The 18,452-nt window shown below is 28.8% G+C and overlaps 1 protein-coding gene across 3 annotated transcripts in view; it reads left to right on the top strand.

Moving 5' to 3' along the window:
* Positions 1-4,455: 4,455 nt before the first annotated feature.
* LOC107447110 (G-protein coupled receptor moody-like) overlaps positions 4,456-18,452 on the top strand; it is a 39,939-nt gene continuing 25,942 nt past the window's right edge. Inside the window, exons 1-2 of one of the 3 annotated variants that reach the window (XM_016061936.3) lie at positions 4,485-4,703; positions 14,892-16,602. In XM_016061936.3, coding sequence (XP_015917422.2) covers positions 14,908-15,960 — 1,053 coding nt within the window. In that variant the 5' untranslated portion in view covers positions 4,485-4,703; positions 14,892-14,907 and the 3' untranslated portion in view covers positions 15,961-16,602. Of the gene's footprint in view, positions 4,704-14,891; positions 16,603-18,452 lie in introns of those variants that run through there. The other 2 variants (XM_071179124.1, XM_071179126.1) reach the window with 2 other exon arrangements.

The following is an 18,452-nucleotide window of genomic DNA, read 5'->3' as shown; positions in this document are numbered from 1 at the left end:
TATATTAGTCATGCCCACCTACAACGTTATAGAGCCTAAAACTTCCGGTTGGGCCTGTTTTTTTTTAAGGTTAGATGGTGAATGTCAATGTCATGAGGAAATTTTGCTTATAGAAAAACTTGGAACAGAAAAACATATTATCTCAAAACTTCTGTTCCCTACTGTGTCATGATAAAACGGGAGACCATTCGTTAATTCTATGTGGAGGGACATACATGAGCTCTATATTGCGTAAAAAATAGTGGTTTTTGAAAAACGGTGAACGTTATTTCGAAACAAATAGTTATACATTTTTAGTGGAGCGTGGTTTATAATGTTTGTGAAATAAATGTTGTTCGTCTAGCAACACTGAACCAGAAAGGGTTAAAGAAGAACATGAGTAAAAACTATTATAAAAACTATTATTCACTAAGAATAAATGTCTGCTAATTTTTTTCTCTGAAGTAAATATTATGGATTGATTAAACTTTTTTGAAAATTTTCTGACTCATTTTTATGATATGGACCGCTAATGTATTGCAAATTTCTGAAATAAAATTTTTAAGTTTGCTTCATATTATTAGAATCTCAATCACTTTTTAATGAAAATAAATCTTTGACTGCCATTTTTATAAAAAGTTACAACTCAAATGCAATGAAATACTATTTTAAAGAGAGGAATTTTTGTCATGAAACATGAACTTAAACATGCAAATTACTAAAATACATATTTTGTCAAGATAAGAAATCGTTTTGAATGCATCTTACCTAACACATCATTTCCAAATCACACATCATACCTTGTACACCATTTTTCAAAAAGTTGAAACCCATATGTAAAGAGTAGCGCGTGTAAACTAGTTAAGTTATTAAAATAAATGTTCCAGTGAGCATATTTGTGAAATAAATATAGTAATTGAATACTTGCTCTTCAAGAAGAAGAGGAAGAAGAAGATCACAAATACCCACACATCTGACCTATGACGTCAGCGTTAGCCCATCGTTTATAAGATAAATGGTGAGTTAAAGTTGAGCTAAGTTTCTCCACGCAAGTTAGAATGTTATTTAACGTGAAGTTAATTAAATCGACGTATTTAATAACGAAGTTAATTGAATACTGAGTCGTATCGCACATCGAATTTGTTGAAATATAATTCTTTCTCACGTACGTCTTCTACTTAACTTAAATTTATTATTTGCTTACGTATTTCATTGTAACCGTGATATATTTTTGCTTTTTGTACCTGACAACTTCGATACATCATTAGTTTATGTTCTACAGGGCTCTGAGCCTGTCCTTGTGTTAAATAAAAAATATATAATGAAAGAACTGAAATCTTTGTGAAGGAATCTAGAATGTATCACTTCAGATAATTGATACTTGACAGGCTTAGCTTATTTGAAATAGACTGGAAATAGACACAGCCCCATCTAAGATCACAATTTTTCAATCAAAATTTGTGTAATTAAATTTACAATAAAATTTTTTTAGACATTTTTTGTGCCTGAATTCTAATAAAAATATTTCTATTTCAAGCGAGCTTTAACATTTACCTTGGGATATATAGTGAAAGAATCTTTGTGAAAGAATATAGAATGAGTCACTTAAGAGAATATTAACTTGCTTGACTGTTTTATCTTACTCGAAATAGTATGGAAAGTACAGTTGTTAACGTAAACAAATGCCCGTTTCAGCAACCAATCAAGATCGAGAGAGAGAAAGATTTATTTTTTTATTTTTATAAACTTTATAAATTTTAGATTTTGAATAATTTGAGAGAAAAAAAATTCACTCCGTTCGTATCACCTGATGTTGATACGAACAGAGATACATTTAAAGACAAAGTCCTGAATAATTTCTTCCATATTGATTTTAACGTTTCATTATAAATAACAACAATAGAAATAATAAAAAAAAAAGGTTAATAATAGTGTATCAAAGTAATTTTATTATGGATTTTTCTTTTTGATTTGCCACAATATTTTTTAAAAAAATATTAAATAGTAAAAAGTAAAGAGGTATTTTAGATGGAGACTGCTAGTTGGGACTGCTCTGTCTTGTACTAGGCTATCATGTTGATGGAAGAAGAAGATATTTTTGAAAAATTCAGTTTATATTCAATTACAAGAAAGTTTACTATGAGTTAGAATCGATATTTACTTTATTTTAAGAAGATAATTTAGGAGACACAAAGTTACATCCACCACGGTGGTGTGCAAAAAATATATTTTGTAACTCTAATATCAAAGAGACATAAGGAAAACCCCTTCAAAAAGACGCCATAAAGGCCCATAAATTTCAACTACACAAACGGAGAACTGGATTTTTCCAATTTTTATTCATCACCCATTGCTCTTTCCGACCGTAACTATGATTGGTTGAAGTTCAGAAATGGTTTTTGCCTTTATTAAATTGCAACCGCAAATGTACATAGTGTCTTACTTCATATTTTGAATAGAACTAGGTACGTATTACGAAGTACCTTGCATATTTTAATGACTTTGATTGAAAATTATCTCTAAAATTTACTAAATCTTATAGTGGACACATTGACCGACCGTACTAAGATTATAATTGAATATTCAAAGTGAATCGTAATAAGATTTGAATATCATAATCAGTATAATCGTTATCATGAATAGGGTGTTTAGTAATGATCACCTTTAATATAAGAATTATTTTTAGAATTCTGGCAATTACTTTTGAATTTAATGTCTTCCTCACCATTTAGGGAGGTTTTGATGTTTACAGTTCCACCTTACTCATTAGTGATTCGTTAAATTTGGAAAACAGTGTTTTCTCTACATTTAAATCTTAATTACCTTTTCGTAATGTATATATATGGGTGATTCTCACGAAATATGCCAATTCATTGTCCCTTGCTCCAAGATCTAATACTATAATGCTAAAAGAACTTTTTTTTTTAAAAAATTAATAAATAGCATTGTTGTTGGCATTTTAAAATGACTTTGCACTAGCATTGACTGTTTTGTATAGTTAAAAAATTTAATTGAACTTCAAAATGTCATTTTCCTGGTATGTCCCAAACAATGTTTCCAATAATAACTAGCTTCAAAACTTCCCATAAATTTTTCAATATCTAATTTTTTTTAATCTCAACCGGTGTAAGCATTTCTGGAATATACGCAGAGGGTATTATTTACAAAAACTTCCTTTAAAATTTTTTTTTTCTGCCAATAATTTGTTTGTCCCAAGAAAATCTGTCATTTTCCTGGCTCCTTTTATTTAGTGGTTTATAACCAAAATAGATTGAGCCAGCAATCAATATCTTATGTTAATAGATTGATTAGATGCCGTCCTATATGAACATGTCTTGTTGCATGAATAAAGAACCAATTTTCTGGTTCAAAATCTTATTCAAAAAATATTTTTCAAAGTGAGTAGGTTTTTGTGTTGTCATTTTCCTGACTTCTTGAAATCATTAAGAACATAAACTAAATAGATTTATCTGAGTTATTTTAGGAAATCCTGTTATTTTCTGCAGAATATAAACGTCTTAGGCCAAAATATTAAATTAAAGTAAAGTTATATGCTATAAAAGGGCGAATTTGTCATATTATCCTGGCTGTCATTTTCCTGGCTTATGAATGCCAGGACATTAAAATGTTACCAGAAATTTTTTTTAACTGCTAATACTGTAAGGACGGAAAGCAAATATTAACCTAATACCAAGTTCATGTATGATTGTAATATACTTGAGTGTAATCAAAGTTATTTATTTATCTAATGATTGATTATTATACACAATTTTATTCTGTACATATCAGCAACGAAAAAATTTTGATTCTTCCTACAGTGGATGAAAAGAATTAATTTAAGCAATTTATGGTTTATCTAACATAAAGGCCTAAGTTGAGTTACTTACTATTAACTTAAAATGACTGTTTTTTAAACTTCTAAGCTAATATGTCATTTTCCTGGCATTCAAGATTTGGTGAATTTCTATTTTTTTTTTCTCGAGCAAATGTCAATAAACTACACTGCTGCCTCTAAGATATAAGTGTAACTAAAGAAGTATACAAAAACAATTTTAGATTATTTTGAAGATTTTCATTTTGGAGAAATTTTTTGGTCCGAATTGTCATGTTCAGAAAGAATCACCCATCCCCCTCAGCTTTCGTGAAATGAAATAAAAGCAATAGCAATGTTTTCAGTATGTAATGTTAGGGATGAAATTATAATAAAATCAATTTAAAAGTTCCACTTTGCCTAACTGATTTCGATGAGGGAATTATTCTTATCTTAAATAAACTGCTTTCAAACCTGAGCTAGGGCTTATTATACAATTGAAAACTTTTGATGCTTAGGTATGGTTTAAATATGTTGAGTGCGTATTGTAAAATTTAGGAAACTACGAAGTTTCCTTTCATATTTTATGATTAACTTTGATAAAGCATATCCGTCTAAATCAGATTTCGATCTTTGAGATTCTCCGATCGGAAGAGGATTTGATACTTTTACAAGGAAACACTGTTACGTCAATGATGAATCCTGTCATTGAAACTTTAGTCGGAATTTTGATAGAGTGCTAATTTCAATTCCTTGCAATTCCTAATCATTTCCAGAAAATATACGATTTACGAGATTATATGTGAAAGTGAAATTCTAATAATCACGAAAATTCCATTTCCTGTTTTGTAAACAAAAAATAACGTGGAATGATATAAACTTTTCGCCAACTGTCAGAATTGATTTTGTCCAAGTAAGTATTTTATTTTGTTAAAATATATATTTGATGTTTTAGAGAATGGGGTTATGTGGGAATTGTGAATATTTCAACAAATAAGCTTTTATGCATATGTATTTTAATTTTACGTAATTTATCGAGTGAAGTTTTAAAACTATGAGTTAAAAACTCAATAAATGAAAAAAAGTTTCACAACTTTGTGCATTGCACTTGCATTGAGGAATAAATATATTTTTTTTTTACAAAATGTCGTCTTCTCAAAACAACTTTTTTATATTCGCCGGCCTAAATTCATAACCGATTAATTTAGTCATAAAATTAATTTCATTACGCATAGTACTAATGTAGTTGGTCTTGTGGTTTAATTGAATGATAAAATACATTGAATGATGAAATAAATTGAATGATAAAGTTTAAATAATTTTTCTTTCCATATCTCGCATTTTGTTAAAAATAATTTTTTTTAGAAAAACAAAATCATCATGTGTAAAGGAAATCACATTAATTGAATGCATGTAATTTAAATTTTTAAAAAAATCCAATGAAAATATAAGCTATCAAAACCTTTGTTAGCAAACTTTAAAGTAATCAAAAAAGAGTTATCAGCGAGGAGTTTAAAGAGCAAATTCACGATTTTGACCCACGTGTGACGTATAGAACTAGCATAGAACTGACAATTTAAAATAAAAATTACGCATGTAACTTATATGTGATGTAATCAAGTCCTTGCTCAAGTGGGGTGAGGGAAAGGGAGGGATTACTGCCTCGGGGCTCGGTACGTCTGAGGGCACGAAAAAATTTCATTACAAAAAATATAGTGATTAATGCTTTTTCAAAAGAAAATGGCAGATAATTTCTTTGTATCTATATAAAATCTACATCTTTAATAAAGGGTTTACAAGATTTCCACAAAATATGAAAATAAAGCTTTTTGTGCTTTGAGGAAGAAGCCTACAATAAATTTTGTCTTGGGGCCGGTAAAACCATTGTTCCGCATTGGAAATAGTTAAATTCTTAATTCGCTGCTCTCCAGCTTTGGTGGGCCCGGCTTAGACACATATCAAAGGGGGTGAGCCGAACCGAGTAGCATCCGGTTTTACTCAGCGAGCAGAGATTATCGAAACGAAACAGAACAGAGCGGTCTAAATCTGTATTGTTTGTTAGGGTAAGAATCTTTAGTAAACTTATAATAAGCTGGACTAAAAATAATTTTTTATGATAGTAACGACCAATAAATAAGGGTAATGTACAAGAGAATATTAGAAATTCGACACAATAATACCAAGTTATCTAAACAAGAGCTTTAAATTAATAAACAACAAAACACCAATATGGTAGATCCTTTTTCTTGACTAGTAAAATTTAATTCAGAGTTTCTTTGCTAAAAAACAGAACTAATTTCGTCAAAATAGAGGTATTCGGTCAAACCCCATTTTCCCCTAATTGTCAAATTTTTTTTTATGAAGATGGTATCGCTGTCTGAAACACCTTAGTGCCAAATGTGAACAATTAAAATTTATTTTAATCACGCTAATAGAAAAAAATTATAATTTCTAATTGTAATCGTGGAATTAATTACTCAACGTTATTGACATGACATAAGTGTCACTTCATTTTTTATGCTTCCTTTTTTATGTATACTATTTTATAAGATTAATTTTGGAATGCAAGAAGTTGTATCGATTAGGGTATGAGTTCATAAATCTTAGTAAGTCAGGAGAAATGGATATGTACTTATAATTGTTTGTTAATCATAACTAATAAAATTTTCGTCATTTAATAGAGCACACGAATAACTTTTTTTTTTTTTTTTTATATGTTCCGTGAATTTCTAAAAACACAAGTTTTTTAAACCAAAACATTGGAATTTGCATGAAAAGATAAAGACTAAGCTTAGTTTTGAATTACAATGCATTGATAAGTCATTTTTTCCCCTAATTTTATAATTAAACTGTACCTTAGTACCTTGTTTCAAGCTATATTTTTTCAGAAGTTTTCGGAATTTTTAACTGATAACAGCAAAATACACAGAAACATCTAATTGCCTAGATCAGTGTTTCCTAAACTTATGACTTTTGTGTACCCTTTCTAATTTTTTCGTAAAGCTGTATACCACTAATAAAAAAATGAATATATTTTTTACTATAAAAAAATTGCATAAAAGTTAAAAATCACAACTGGCTGTGGACACCAATAATTATTAACTGTGAACTCTGCAAGAAATAGCCATTAGAAAAATGCGTAATCGTAAAGTTTTATGGCTAGCTTTGTTTTTAAATAAAAATTTTTGAAATTTTTGTTTGATGCAAGATATTTCGCATAAGAACGCTTACCCCCGCTAAACTGTCCTCGTACCCCTGGGGGTATGCGTACTACACTTTGGGAAACACTGGCCTATGTGGAAGTCGTGGAATTCTTCACCTAATAATGTGAACCTTCAGAATAATTAGACAATGTGGCTTATCGATATATTAATCCAAGCCTTTCAACTATATAATTATATACAATAAATTACCTTCTTTAAAAAAATAATTATAGTTTGAGAAAAGGTAATCCAGTAAAACTGAAAAATTTCCCTAAAATATGCAAGGAAATATAATTTTGTTGGTTTAAAATGCATATAATAGTATATTTGCCTAAACTAATTTAAGCCGAGATGGAACAGCAATTAAAGCACTGAGTAGCCATTCTGTAATTCCAGGTCGCATGTTTGTAGCTCAACTCATTTTTAAATCGGTGGGTACCAGTTTATCTGGAAAGTAAAGGCAGTCGGTGTGCAATGTTAGTTGTTAGTCACTTCCACACTGCCACTATTACGTCGTGAAACGTTGAACTTTATGACGCATTTGATTAACATCTGATGCTTTGATGGGACTTGACTCAATTTGTTTAAAATGTTTTTCCGAAATTAAGACAAAATGCTCTTCGTTAAAGGAAACTCTATCCCTAATTTCTTCTACCTTGCTTACTAGCAAATATTTTATTACAATTTATGTTCTGATTATTTTATCAATAGAGTAAATATTTGTTAAAGCAAAATCTATTAGCTTAATTTCCAGCTCAAAAAATATTTGTTCTTTGCTGGTAAAAAACTGATCCTGGTGGCCTTTGACTATTTTATCTGCAGTAAAGGTATTATGGTCTAAAATATTTTAGAGGTCCGATGTAGACAAACTATTGCTCGTCCCCTGTAATGACGTGCTTCAAAAATAGATAATTTTCTTGACGTATGAGAAGCAAATCGCAGATGTCTAACGTGTCAGCGCTAATTTCGTTCCGTAAGAACATGGGGTACCCATATGTCAAGCTTTGAGAATAAACCTAGGCGCTTAAAATGATCAAAAAATTTAATCTCTTAACTATCTCGCGGGTTGCTATTCGCCAGTTTGCATTACCTTTATTGTGTTTTCATGAAAGCAGTTTTAGCACTGGCGTACTGTCAAAACATCTCCTCCATACACTTCAGTTAATTTTTTCTTGCTTGTACAGTATTTTTACCTTTTCAATAGAAAAAAGTAAAATATGCCGAAAATGCTGCTTTTCACTTTCTTTATTTGAAGGGATTCCGACCAATAATTACTGCGTAAAACTAATAGAATTTTTTCACTAGTAAGCTTTCCAATATCAGCTTTCAAAATATATAATGATTATACGACTCAAGTGTTAGCTGTGAAAAATACAATGAAACTTTGAAAAAAGGAAATTTCTTTTAAAACAACCCAATGAAATACTTACATTAAGGAAGTTGAAATGAAACTCTTCTAAAAAATTATCCAGAAAAATTCTAAAGCATGTACTAAGACAGGGCTGTTCAACTGCAAAGAGCCCACGAGCCAGAATTCCGGTCACTGATCACCTGGGGGGCAGCAGTTTGAAAAAGTTGAACACTAACCTCTTACCTCTTATACAATAACAATTAACAGTTGAATTATTAATTATAAAACAATGGAACAGAAGGATTATAAAACAATTTGCTTACATTTTAATGGGAAAACTGAGGCCGATCAGTCTGAATAAGAAGTTGGCGGGTCGCACAATATGTGTTGGCGGGTAGCATGCGGACCGCGGGCCGCCAGTTGGACAGCCCTGTACTAGGATATAAAGTGTAAAAAAGAAAAGCCCCAAAATACCCCTATAATGACCTAAAATTAAAAAAAAAGGTTCAAAAAATTCAGAACATACAAATAGTATCAATATGATGAGGGAAAGTTGGAAAAGTTGAAGGAACAAGATTAAGACGTGCTAGAAGCAAGATAATTCTTTCCATTTATAAGAGAAACTCTTATAAATGAGAAAGTTACAGAACTTTCTGCAATGACTTGCGAAGGCATGAAGCCTTCACTAACTTAAAATGAGGAGTTCTCAAAACAAAATTTTTTTATACTTCCAAACATGATAAGTTAATAATTTGTTTTTAATTCTATTTAATTAAATTTTCAACGACATGTATTAACATAATGCTAATTCCCTTGCACTTACGTTCCAGTAACATTTAGAGTTTTTTGATGAAATTATAAATAAGTTTGAGGAGAAGTCTTAAATTTTCAGTACATCAATATAGCACCACAACATTTTCCTTTACATAAGTTCCAATTTATATTTTATTGTACAAAGCGAAGGAATTTTCACGCTGTTAAATTATGTAAAAAAAAATAATAATTGGAAATACTCTAACAATTCTTTAAGGTGTTTCCTTCAAAGGTATTTTTTTTTATATTGCCATTTTGTTTAAAAAAAACTTTATGGGAATCTTGTGTTATAATTGACTAAAAGTTTACTGTACATTTAATAAGACGTCAAAATTCTTTATGAATAACAGTATTAATATAACTAACAGTTTTGTAGTAAATTTAATAAAATGTCAATATGTTTCATGCAACGACGCAAACCTGTTCCATAATAATCAATTTCAGGCTAATAGAAGTTTACTAAATTAATTCTGAATTCACATCAGTGTTCTATTCTATCAGTAACATATTATAAGTATTTATTAAAAAATTCCAGACATCAATAACTTTTTTAAATTCTCTGAAAAATGCTGCTCTAAAATTCATTGAAATTAATTTAAGTCAAATATCATGTAAGATCTTTATAAATATTCTAGTTCCTGCCAATTTTTCTCCACCAACTAACATGTTATCAAAAAGAAATAACTTGAAAAAAATAATGTTTCTTCATTAATTTCAAGCGAAAAATCATTTTCTAAGTTGAGGAATCCTTCATTTAAATTTATGAGAAAGCTTATTTTGCAGAGATTAAAATTCCATTAAAAGTTTATCACTTTGTAATGCCAAGCTAGGAAAAGACATTAGTTTTCTGATTAAAGTTTCTCAGGGAGTAAAAAGGTGATAAATGGCTGTTATTTTGGAACTTCCTCTCTCCCCCTAAAATAAACGTTTATCATTTTTCTGTTGGTTTATCATTTCGAAGCGATGGAAATGTGATGTGATTTTAGAGATTTGTTTCACTATTTGGATCGTAAACTCCATATATATTATGAATAATAATAATATTTCTCTTAGAAAAGAATTGGTCTTATAGGATTTATTGGAATTTTTTAAATAGTATGATATACGATTTTAAAAGCTGGTAAATTATTATAGAATAAAATTTCAGCTCTAAAAAATTTAGGAGCGTATATATCCACAATATCTGCGTCAACTGGAAGGAACATAACTTTACAAAAGGAATAAAAAGCTGTAAATTACGAAATATTTGTTAAAATATGGAGTTAGAAAAAAAAAATAAAGCGTTGGAAAAATTGGTTCTCATAGATATAATGTATAATGAAAAATTATGCTATGTGTTCTTACAGAAAAAAAAAATAATTGCAATATTCATAAACGTGCACTATAACAAACAAATCTGGATTAACTGCAATATTCATTAAGATACAATTTTACAAATATATATGAATGGAAAACTATTTACAATTAACTGCAATATTCATAAACATGCTTTGTAACAATAATCTTTGGATTAATTGGAATATTCAAGAACAAATAAGTTGATCACTGCAGTTTCATTGAACATACACTATAACAAGCAAGTAAGAGTATGAAACAGGTTAGGATTGACCACAATCTTTATAAACATACACGATGACAAAAAAAAAAAAGAGAAAATAGTGACTATGTTCTTTATAAGAAGAAGAGGCGTACTAAGCTTACGCCATTTCCACAACTTCCTCTTCACAGTTACCATGTATCCGTATAAATCTCACTACATCGGTACAAAAGCAAGAATTTCCCTAACAGGGAAACTCTTGGACAGGGGAAAAGTGTGGAGGTTGGGAAAATTGCGTAACCTTAAGAAGCCTATTTTAGTTGCAAAGAGCATAATTTTGGTAAAACAAAATTTTTTTTTTATCATTTAAGTTTCTTGTTCGTTAAAGTTTTCAAATAAGTTATTTTATTCTTGCATTTGTAAAAAGTTAAGATAGTGAACGTTTTTGTAACCGAAAGTCAAATAAAATTTATAGGTTGTTTAACATTTTATCGGACAAAAAAAAAAAAAATTGGAGCAAAATTTTAGTCATGAAAAACCATAATAAATGTAGCCATTGTATGCGCGTCTTGCATGAAGCGATTTGCTTTATATTTATATTTTCACAATTTAAAGTGGTTTATTAAGAACTACATCGTTTAAGAGATAAAAATTAATTAAAATTTTAAAACTTTTATTAATAAGGGATTTTTTTTATTCCACCACCAAGAAAGTATTAAAAAAAAGAAAATGAGCTAAATATAATAAATATGAAAGTACCATCAATAATTGACAGAAATTTAAAGCTGAAAGTTGTAGTCTTTAATATGATCGAAGCACTTAGGGAAAAATTATACTACGCCATTTTTTTTCAAAGGTGACATTTTTACATCAAAGTGTTTCTTTGCATTGCTTCGAGGTTTAAAAGTTTTCGGATTAAAGATAATAATATCACACAATGCACAGTAATATTTTGGTACATATAAAGAGATCGTGGTGTTTACTTATACTATATAACTTATCATTATCTACTATATAACTTATCATTATCTTGACGTAAAGCCCACAAATGTATCATAGTTAAAAAATAAAACTTATTTAAACGACTTTCATTAATAATATATAAATTTTAAAGATTTTATTTTAAAATATTATTATGGCATTTTCCTGAAATATTATTACGTCATGCATGTGCATTTTATGTATTTTCTCTTCCTTAATAAGGTATATTAATAAAACATGGAAGGGGTAAAAATAGTTATAAAATTTATATGCTAAATAAAAAAAAAGCAGTTGCGAAACTGTATTTCAGATCCAGAAAATGTAAATTGTGTAGTAAACTTTATTAAAAGTTTGATTAAAACGTATTTTTATTTGAAGGAATTTACAAGAACAATTTCTTCCTTTAAAATTCTTAACATTGAAAGACATCTTTTTTTTATTGAAACTTGTGTTTTAATTTGAGTATTAGATGTGATAAAATTATTCTTATTTTGCTAGTGACTAAATTATGATCTTTTACTTTGTTAAAGAATGAGAGATTGAATCATGTGGTGTCGCAATGCAGTGAAGTAAAAATTTTCAGAAAAATTATATTGAAAACTTAATCAGGAAAGAAATCTAAGCTACACTACAAGAAGGGTCTATCAAAATTGCGCAAAAATGTTCAAAATACTCCGAGAGAAGTTAAGTTGAATTTGAAAATCCCTATGCATTTATTATTCACAGTATAGTGACATATTCAAAATTGAAACAGCATGAAATCATTTTTGAGCAAAATGCATAATCTTAAATAAGATTTGGCTGGAAAAATGCGTGAGAGAGATATTTGAGAGATATGTTGAGAGATTCGTGTTAGGATGCTTTAACCATCATTGTTGTAATTCCCATTCCAAGGTGATTTAGGAAGCTTTATATTGTGGCCATCGCATCTTGACAGACTAATTTCCAATTACAAAGGATTTCAATTTGGTACAAAGGATTTCAAAATAGGGTTCCAGTAGCTTATTTAATTTTAATTTCAGTTTTTGTTTTCTACGCTATTTCACCTTTAAGCGAATGTAAAAAAAATTGATAGAAAATTAATTTATCGAAACATAATTCAAGTAAAGCATTTTTTAATAACGATTTATTATTTTATTTAATAAATAATTATTTTATTTACTTAAATTTTATTGAAAATTTTTTTGTAAGGAAAACAAACGTTCACAATTTTAAATTACAAAATCCGAAACTTGAATGAAATTGATCGAATTGTGAGATAGAATTTAAAAAAATATTCTATTAATAGAGTAAAAATTAAAAGTTAATTTTATTTCCTTATATTTAACTTTTAATTTCTTAAATCCCCTCTGCAGAGGATCAAAATTGCGATGGCATGTCTTCGGATCATCCTCAGGGATGTTTCCCAGATCGTTGCCAATAGCCCATTGGGTTGTTCTAGTGTGACCTAAATAAAGTACCAACCTACCTATCTACCTTTAATTTCTTAAAAATTATTTACCCGATTTTGTAACAATCGTGAATGTTTTCATTTAAAATTATATAGTTGAAAATGAAGTAAAAACGTGTTCAGCAAACAAGTAAAATCTTACAATTCAAAATTTTTCTACGCCTCTTATTAAATAAAATTATAAATAATTATTAAAATTTATTTTTGCAATTATGCTCATTTAAACAGTAAATAACTAAAGATGAGTATACGACGTTTCATTTTTGAGACCACATACCTACTCTCATTTAAACTTAAAATAAGTACATGATGTGTTATTGAGGTGGCCACATTATGAAACTTCCTAACTCACTATCTATGGTGGTTAGAGCATCATACTACGAATCCGAATGTTCTTGGTTCGAGCCTTGCCGGCAGCCAATGAAAAAAGCTCTTTCCCATATTTCTCATTCCACATCATCTTTGAGCTTATGCAGTTATCAATTCAAAATATGTCTTTATACGCAATGATGAGTACATGTGATTTTCAAATTCTACTATATTTGTTTCGGAGCTATTTTGACACTTTTTTTGCTCAATTTTGAGAATTTCTTTTTTTTTTTTTACGATGCATATGAATAAAAGTAAAATGTTGGGTGCTGCTTAATCATCGTCCTCTATAACTATTTTTAATTTTTTTAAGAACTGGAAGCTAAAAAAGTATACAGCACTTTTAAGAACGCTAATTGATATTCAGATACAAAATCGTTACTGAAATCGAAAGAATCTCTACAGAAAAAGCAAAAACTGAACATATCAAAACTATAACAGTCAAAATGTCACGAAAATTCAAGTTCATTTGTAAAACTGACAATCTGGCTAACAATTCTACAAATAAATGTATCATTAACACTTTTATAAAATCTTCAAAATTAAATTCGTATTCTTTAAGCAGTTTTCTTTACAATAATACTTTTAAAAATTCTCTTCGATGTATATGTTACCGGCAAAGTTTGGAATCCGGCATTCTATAGAATGCCTAGACATTGTATATAATGCCTAAAACTAGCCGGCAATGCATGAAACGATTTATATTTCACACATTTCCTAGGCATTCTATAGAATGCCTAATGAGAAATCGACGACGTATAAAATACATATCCGATTCGTCAAAATGTCATTTAAAAATGACAAATTCAAAACGTCATTCAAGCTTGCCATGTTGCAACAAGTAGGTTAATTTCGTATTTTCAAAATATGAAAATTTTGTTTCCCTTTATAAGAAAGGCAAAAATTATGTTTTGTACAACTTTCATTTCTCTTTACGCATATTGAATAATTTTTTTCTAATGGCACTCTCATTATTTTTTCAGAATAACATTTTTATTTCGGAGAAACGCACATCATTTACATAATAACCTCATCTGGATGCTTTTTTTCTTCATACTTTGCCTAAATAGCATTTGTTATTCTATAGAATGGATAGGTATTATATACAATGCCTAGGGAAACTATGTAATACTTCTCATATTTCATACCTTGCCTAAAAACATCCGGCATTATATACAGTGCCTAGGCATTCTATGGAAGGCTGGCGTTTCATACTTTGCCGATAACATATATATTGCCTTGGCAATAAGAGAAATATTTAATAATTTAATGCTTTTCTCGANCATACAACTCTTTCTCTTTCAAATATACACAATAAAAAGTGTACAACACAGATATAATAACGCAATTTCTCATTTAATTTATTTCCATTTTTTGATTATTTGTATAAATTTTAGGTTTTTCAAAAAGAAAATGAATTCCACTCTTGAAAACATCACCTTATTTTCTTTTCAAACCAATTTTTCAGTGAGTAATGACACTGGCAATCTGGGAGGACAGGAAAGATCTGAAATGGAAAGAAAACTGAAAATAGCCAGAGCTATTTTCATTGTACTTTCGATTCTCGGAATAACGGGAAACTCTCTGTCATTTCTCGCTTTGACAAAATCAAAGAAACTTCGAAATGCAACGACGGCATTTATTGTAAACTTATGTGTCTCTGATATGTTGTATTGTGTTGCAAATTTGTTCGTATTTTTTAAGCCTGAGTGGAATCAAAATAGCTTCTATTGTCGTTGGTTTCCAATGTTTAGGTACTGGGTAGCTGGAGAATCTGTCTATTTGATGATTGGTATAACCGTTAATAGGTTTATATGCGTTGTTTATCCCAAAATTTACCGGGCTATGTACGGGCCCATATACCTTTCCTTACAGATAGGTTTCACTTGGTTTTATGCCTTAATATTGGCTCTTTTACCATTTTTTGAAGTGTGGGGAAGATATGATTATGATATGCACGTAGGACTTTGTACCGTCTTGAAACTTAATGGTAAATCGCCGAAAGATTTCTTCTTTATATCAGCGTTTGCATTTCCAGCAATTGCCTTTGCAGTTTGTTATCCAGTTATCTTTTGGGTGACTCACAAAGCATCCGAGAGAGTTAGGAAGTCTAGTGTTGTTTCTCCTACAGTATTGAATGCAGTTTCAGAGGATGTGCGAGGAAAAAGAACTACACAGGCAGATGTTAAGGAATTGAAAATTTTAAAAATGATGCTAGTCATCGTTGTGACTTTTATAATTTGTTATTTCCCTGTCGCATTTATTAAAATATCCGAAAAAGAAGCACAGATGCCCAGTTTTACACTTTTCGCATATTTTGGAGTTAATCTATCTAATGTAATCAATCCTATTATATATATTGTGATGAGTGCTGCATACAGAAAGGCATATTCGGAATTATTCCAGTGTCATAAGATCTGGTCTTCATTGTCAACTTCATCGAATGCTGTATTAATCAAAGCCTGATAAGAATTTAATCGTCATGAAAAAAATGTGATATTGGTGCCATATTTTTATTTTCTTTTGTGATATATATAAATGTCTACATACAATATTGTGCACTTTACTTCAGTAGGAGCTAAAGTAACATGCTGTGATATAAAGATAATACATTTAAACATTCAATCTGCACTAATATTACTTGCTCTTTGAACAACAATATATTCATTTTGTCATAAAAATATTGCGTTCCAGTTTATTGATGGTAAGAATCACTTGATGTCAAATACAAAAGAAGAATCACATACTAGAGATGATATTAACTCATAAACTATGCCCATGATTTGTGCTGAAATAATCGATTCTGAATATATAAAAAAAAAATGTTTCTTATTTTTTGTATTTCATTGTAAGAAATATGATATATATCTCCATATACCCAGATTTTCTTTCACAAAAAATCTTTTTTTTCCTGGCATTGATTCATATTTCAGTGCATTGCTGAGTAATGTGTTTGAGAATAATATTTTCCATATTTTTCTTACTAATTTCAACATTCAGTTTGCAAACATCAGCAATATTGTATAAAAATTGAAGCCATGTGTTCAAGTAAAAGGTTGATCAAATTTTTTTGAAAACATAAAACTTTGGATGATCTTTGTCTTGTTATTACTTGTCTTGTTATTATTTTCACTTTTTTTTCTACCTTACACAATCATTTTTTTTAACCGACCTATGAACTTTTCAAAAGGCAGAAAACTCGTTAAAAAAGTTTTTTTTTTAATTTAAAAACATAGAAGCATCTTTTCTTTTTTAAAACCGATATGTCAGGGAAAATTAAAATATATTTAAAAATTCAATCAAAAATTAGAAAATTTTAAGCTTTAGCAATTCAAAAATATTTTTAAATGATTTTACTACTTACTTTCATATATTTTGAGTAATCAATAAAAATTTATATTTCTAAAATATTATTTATGCGGTATAACATCTTCCAAGATTGATGCTTAATTCTAATTTTTTTAACTTCTTTGACAAGCTTTTAAAAACATAAAATTAAATACTTCGGTGAAGCCAGCGAACAAGTTCTACAAATTAATATATTAATGCGTTTTATCTTACTGCGTTTAGTGATGATAAATGAAGACCGATTTAAGCTAATTTTTTCACTTTAATTTTCATAAATTTTCTTCAAAGTGTTAAAAATATATATTTACTATTATAAGTAGGAAAAAAAAATTATGAGAAAGATGTGCACAAATTTTTACAATACTTCTTTTTTAATTGTTGGAAAGTCTTGGAATTTTGGATTAGTCTGCAAAATGAAAAATACATCACCATAAAAACTTCTGTTCTAAGGATCGGATTTTCACAGTTTTACCTGAAGGATTTAAAAGGGTGACATCAAATATTTTAAATTATTAGTGCGAACTAATTATTAAATCACAGAAATAGACCCAAAAGGATATTTCCTGTGATGGTATAATTTTGAAAACCAAAATTTCCGTGAGGGACGAGTAATTACAATATGGAAAATATAGTTCCATTATTTTCGTCAGGAAATGTGCCGAATGTATGGCCCCTTAATGTAAATTTTACTTTCCGTGTATCTCGAAATTTTTTAAAATGAATCAAATTTTTTTTAGAACTACTGTAAAATCCGTTTATACAATAATAATATAAGAAAATAATAATATAAGAAAATAATAATATAAGAAAATAATAATATAAGAAAATAATAATATAAGAAAATAATAATATACGAAAATAATATAAAATCCGTTTATACCTTCCTCTAATAAAATTACTGGAACCGTATGAAACTTTGTGTTAGAATGAAGAACGGAAATGTTTGCTAAATTGCAATTAAAAGCAACAACTTCTAAATTAAGTTTTTACCTTAGTGAGTTATTTATTTTTATCCAAGAATCATTTTTAAAATGTTTATACACGATTGTAAATTTTTATTTCCAGTTCTATTGGAATAAAAATATACTATCGAATTTTTAAACAAGTACTGATTTTAATTTGGTGTTATCTTTTCTTCATCTTTTAACTTTTTAAACCATTTCAAACTAAATACAATTTTAAAAATTACTTAATAATTTCTTATAACTCCATGCTTTTAAAATTATTCTGCCTCAAATTTACAATAAATTTTAGGTTAAACAAAAGAACATGAATGGTATCCATCAAAGCACATCCACTATTTCTTTCCAAGCGAATTTTTCGTTGACCAATGAGACTTTGAACTTGGATGAAGTGCATGAAACTGAGATGGAAAAAAAAGTTGAAATCATTAAAAAAAATTTTTTTTTTCATTACTGTATCAATTTTTGATTTATTTGAATATTTTATATCGATTATTGCTTTGTCGAAATTTTAAAATCGGCTACTGTTTTAATTGTGAAATTTTGTAGTGCTGATTTGTTGTACTGTATTCTGACATTAATTTCTAATTTCAGAAAAAAACCGTTTTGCCGATGGTTTCCAAAATTTTAAATATTTTGTAATTAGTG

This window comes from Parasteatoda tepidariorum, chromosome 1 (assembly GCF_043381705.1).
Source record: "Parasteatoda tepidariorum isolate YZ-2023 chromosome 1, CAS_Ptep_4.0, whole genome shotgun sequence".
Lineage (NCBI taxonomy): Eukaryota > Metazoa > Arthropoda > Arachnida > Araneae > Theridiidae > Parasteatoda > Parasteatoda tepidariorum.
This window is presented reverse-complemented; position numbering and strand designations above follow the sequence as displayed.